Genomic DNA, 5,405 nt, shown 5'->3' on the forward strand with positions numbered 1-5,405 from the left:
AGAGAGATGGTAAATATCTAGTTTTTACTCTAGGAGGAAAAAAAGAAACTGGCTTTCCTCGACACAATTGAGCAGCAGCTCTACTCTGAGCCTCTCCGAGATAACAGAAGACTGAGCGGGAGACCACCATGGCCTCAGATCTGGAGGTGCTGATTCTTATACTGACCACTTCAAACTGCTCAAGTGCTGCTGAAGGCCTTCACACGCAGAAGCCAGCAGGACAATGTCATCTGCAAACAGCAGAAACAAGCCCCCGGCCCCCCGCCTGAAGCCATCCTTGCCCTTGCCTTTGCATTGCTATCCTGTCCATGAATATCACAAACAGGAAGTGAGAGAAGGCACAGCTCTGATGGAGTCCAACACCAACACTGAACAAGCTTCAGTGCTGAGAATACGGACACAGCTCTCACGCCGAGAGTAAAGGGACTGCACGACTCGCATCAGCACCTGTCGCACCCCCGATACCCCAGGAGCACTTCCTACAAGATGTCTTGGGGAACACAGTCGTAAGCCTTCTCCTTCTCCACAAAACACATGTAGACTGGAGTGATGTACTCCCATGTCCCCTCAACAATCTCAGAGAGAGTGAGGAGCTGGTCCAACGTTCTACAGCCAGGACAGAATCCGCATTACTCCACCTGAATCTGAGGGTTAACTATCAGGTGCATTCTCCTTTGCACTATACTGGACTAAACTTTCCAGGGAGGCTGAGATATGTGATGCATCAATAATTTGCATGCACTCTCCAGTCCTCTTTCTTGAAAATGGGAACCACCACCCTGGTTAGCCAGTCCAGAAGCACTGCTCCCGAGGTCCATGCAACACTAGAAAGTGTCTCGAACAAGACAGCCCCCCAATGTCTAGAGCCTTTAGCAACTCTGGGCAAATCCCATCTACTCTTGATTTGCCACTGTGGTGCTTTCCAACTACCTCAGTAACCTCAGCCAGAAAAGATGGATGATGCCCCAGTAGCCTCCAGCCCTGCCTCCTGGATAGAAGCCATGTTCCTCGGGTTTAGGAGTTCCTCAAAGTGTTCTATCCAGCACCCAACAATACCCTCAGCTGAGTTCAGAGCTTCAGCACCCTTACTGAGCACAGTTTGGACAGTGTCGCTCCTTCCCCTTCTGAGTTGTCGGAGTGCTTTCCAGAACCTCCTTGTGGCTGCACTGAAGTCTTTCTCCATGGCCTCTCTAAACTACTCTGCAATAGCTGTTACCTTTTTTGCCTGCTGCCTCAATGGAATCGAGAGTACCCAGAGCCTTCCTCCACTTGACAGCCTCCCTGATTAAAGGTTGCAACCAAAAGAAGCACCAACTAGTCGAGTCAAATTTGGTTATACTGCTTTTGAGAACCTGATGTTGTTGCAAAGCAGCTTTACAGAAATATGGAAATAACAGATCAAATTAATAAATCAATAAATAAAAACAAATAAAATTGCAACCCCAAGTGAGCAAGCCAAAGGCGACAGTGGCAAGGAAAAACTCCCTCAGAGCTGGAGGAAGAAACCTTGGGAGGAACCAAGACTCACTTTGGGGGACCCATCCTCCTCTGATCAAAAAAACCTATAAATTACTAAAAATGGTGTAAAGTCAGGTGTAAAGGTGTGAATGTAAATGTAAATATAAGTCACCCAAGAGACACTATGAGTGAACCAAGGTACAATCTCTGGGTTTTGAACATGGTGTTTCCTATCATGGACAAATTGTGTGCACTCCAAACCCAAACCTTAGAGGTGGTGGGTCCAGATAGTCGCCCCAAGTTATTTGTTCAGGCTCAGGCCAACTGGGGTAACCTCAGTTTGAGTAATGTCAGTTTGAATAATCTGAAGGGGAGCCTAAGTCTCCAGGTTTTCTGCATCACTGTGGACTGTGGGAGCACAGGCTCTGCTTCCACCACCAGCCCATGGAGCAGGATTTTTCCTTCAGAATGGAATCCACCCAGTATGTTATCATTACCGGGAGCCATGAAAGACATCTACAGGGGGTGAACCGCATTCGTCTTTTTTGGGATCTGTTGGAAGGACAAAAGGACAAAGATTGATCAGACATTTCTGCCCAATATTAAAGTGATTATACAGTAAGAAATCTGGATCACTCAGAAATCGACTCACATACCTTAAACTTGGGGAATTTCAGCCTCCTGGATCTCTGCCTCACTGTGGGCTGTGGGAGAACAGCTTCATCCTCAACCACCGGCCCACAGAGCAAGATGTCCGAAATCCCATCCTCACAGCTTTGTTTAGAACTGGAAGAAGCAGGAGCTTCTGTAGAGGCAGCACTGGAGGAGTTGTGCACCTTACAGTTCACTGTGAAGAATCTCTTCATCCTCCCTCGAAGTGACTGGGAGGTTCTGAGGAACGGTGCTACAAGGTAAGCTTTAGCCGCCCTTTTAATTGTAGCACAAAGTGGACTGCAGCTGAAGCAGCCACACTCCTCCCCCACCGCCTCTACGCTTCGGGAAGTGAGACTTGCCCCAGCTCTACTGCTGTTGTCTTCCTGAGGTGAACTGATGTCCTGATGAGAAGTGCTTACCCCATCCTGTTCATCAATGACTTCCACAGTGAACCTGCCTATAACTCTGGGGACATAAGTAATAAAGAAAAGGTCCTTAGTGTTAGTGAACTAATGCTGTACGTTACCTATTTACAGAACAGCTCTGCACTCTGAGTAACCTTTATCAGTGCATACTATGTACAGTACACCAAGTGTGTCTCCTTAGTTCCAGTGTTTTCAGAGCTGAGATACAACACATGGAACAAATGAAGCACTTAATAAATGAATTCATAAGTAATATATATTCATAATAAAAAAACAAAACAAAACAAACATACTGTATTTTCTTCAACCGCTTAATGGTGTTCTGCTCATCAGCGTCAGTTTTGGAGAAGAAACCATCTACCTTAGGGTGTTTCTCAGGCGTCCCAAACAGATTTTCCTGTGGAGCGCTTTTACCCTCAGCTACAGACGGGCCTGCGGCCTCACCCGTTTCACTGTTGATGACAATAAAAGAAACAAATTATAAATCAAACAGCTCAAAAAATCTGGGGGTGTTTCACAAAGCAGGATTCTTAGTTCAGCCAGAAAATTCCAGATCCCAGCCTGTCCAATAGAAGAAGAGCTGAGGGACATTCCTATCCTCACCATTGGGCTAAAGTTATCTGACTAGCTGAGAAATGCCTCTTTGTGAAACACCCCCTGCAGATATTTCTAATGCAGCGGTTTGCTTACCATTCTTGGCGTGACTGCAGCCATGGGTGCTTTTCCACATCTGTCACAGACGGGCGAGTTGAAGGGTCGTACTGCAGCATGTAGGAAATTAAGGCCCGACAGGGCTCCTCCACTGTGATCCCAACTGGATACTGCAGGGCTTTACGCTGGACCCGTAGCAATTTATGCGCACGCTTTTCTTTAAAGGGCACGGACCCGGTAACCATTACGTAAAGAACCACTCCCAGGCTCCACACATCACTTTTCTTTGGATCATAAGGCTGACGCCTAATCACCTCCGGTGCAGCGTAGAAACGAGTGCAGCAATATGTCTCACTCATTTCTGGGAAGCCTTTTGAAAAGCGTGAAAGACCAAAGTCTGCTAGCTTGACTTGATAATCAGCTGTCAGCAGAACATTTGTACATTTGAGGTCTCGATGCACAATGTCCTGCTTGTGCAGGTAGACCACAGCACTGACAAGCTGGGAGAACCAGGTTTTGGCCAGGCCAGTGGGGATGTGGTGGCGCAGCTTGATCTCCCGATTGAGATCTGTTATAGCAGCCTCCATCACGATACAGACCTGTCCGTTATTCATCTTAATAATGTTGTGCACCTCAACAATGTGAGGGTGCTTCACTTTTTTCAGAATGGCGAGTTCCCGGGGCAGAAATTTCTGAACTAAAGTACTTGACCCCCTCCTGCTGTCTATTATTTTAATAGCCACCTGGTTGGGGTGCTTTTCAGAGGTGGCCAGTTTAACCTGGCCAAAATTCCCTTCACCTATCTTGCGCAGCACCGTGTAGCCCATTCGTCTCAGGACTGTCTCAGTGGCCATTTTCTCCCTGTGGATTAAAAGAGAAGCTGAAAGTTAGAAAGTTTTGAAAGAAAATCAGATGTAGAACCTGTTTCTGGTTCTAGATAAGATGGCTCTAGATAACTGTGTTAACCAAATGACATCACTGTCATTTAGACCGTAGAAATCAAGTGTCTCGAGAGCTGCTGAATCCTTGACTGAGCCAATGAGGGAGAGAACACCCCTTTTTATAGGGTTCTGTGATGTCATCAGTATGACATCACAATGGAGAGGTGAGCTGGGGTCAGTGAGGTCAGTTTCTTCATTGGCTGTACAGGACTGTATGTACACACACACACACACACACACACACTGTGCTGTGAAAATGTGTCAAAATAAAAGTCACACAAACAAAACAGAAATACAAAATTCTTTCAAACTAAAAGCTAAAATTACTGTTGCACATTTGTGTGCCCTTTTTTGTGCTAATCTGAATTTTTTTTACACCACTACCTCTGACAAAGACCCAGCTTTTTGAAACTGGGCTCTACCTTGAAATGCAAAATACTTTGACAGTCTTCAGATTTAGTAATAACATGTACGTTATGTTGATGCATTTTTTGAAAGAAAGGCAGGGGTGCCAATATTTTCGGTCATGTCTTTATCTAGTGGAAAGAAGTATATTGTGTAGTGAAGTCAAGTGATAACTTAGGTTTCCTGTTACTATGCAATGGGCAGTGGTGGCTCAGCATTTGGAGTACTAGGCTATTGATGGTGGGTTTGCGGGTTCGATACCATGGCTCAGCAAGCTGCCACTGTTGGGCCATTGAGCAAGGCTTTTAACACTCTCAGTGCCCTGGATGGTGCAGCAAAGGCTCCTCGCTAGTGTGTGTGTGTTTTCACTGCATGCATGGGTTAAAGTCAGAGGCCAGATTCCATTTCTGTCCAACAAAAATGGAGAACATGGGTGTTTTTGCTTTTATTTTAACAGTTGCTGCTTTAATGTATGAGAGTCTGACCTCTCTGAAGCAACAACAGCAGCCCCTTATACATCACTGCTGATCACCATACAGCAGAAACACTGAGTCGTGGTTCTAGATAGAGTAGTTTACTAACCACTTCACCTCAGGTTCAGTTCTCACATCGGTTAACCCCCAGTGCATCATGTGTTTTTTTTTTTTTTTTGGAGCCTCTGTGTTCCAGTCAGATCTGCTGGAATATAAAATATATTTGATCTGGTTTATCCTGTTATTGTAATGTACACTGACAGACAGACAAAGGTTTGTTTAACATGCCAAGATCAATGGCGCCAAGGGTCCTTTTGCCCGATGGGCATTGCACTACAGTCCGAACCTAGACCTCAAGGGTGGTGGGTCCATGTTGTCGTCCTATGATATTTTGACAA

The 5,405-nt window shown here is 45.7% G+C and overlaps 1 protein-coding gene across 1 annotated transcript; it reads right to left on the minus strand.

Moving 5' to 3' along the window:
- Positions 1-479: 479 nt before the first annotated feature.
- On the minus strand, positions 480-4,042 carry LOC140557110 (testis-specific serine/threonine-protein kinase 2-like). Its single transcript, XM_072681298.1, has 5 exons — positions 3,228-4,042; positions 2,831-2,989; positions 2,111-2,577; positions 1,956-2,010; positions 480-606 (listed from the first exon to the last, which is right to left on the minus strand). Exons 1-5 carry the CDS (start codon positions 4,040-4,042, stop codon positions 480-482), a joined length of 1,623 nt encoding a protein of 540 aa, XP_072537399.1.
- Between the last annotated feature and the right edge of the window lie 1,363 nt (positions 4,043-5,405).

This window comes from Salminus brasiliensis, chromosome 1 (assembly GCF_030463535.1).
Source record: "Salminus brasiliensis chromosome 1, fSalBra1.hap2, whole genome shotgun sequence".
Taxonomy (NCBI): domain Eukaryota; kingdom Metazoa; phylum Chordata; class Actinopteri; order Characiformes; family Bryconidae; genus Salminus; species Salminus brasiliensis.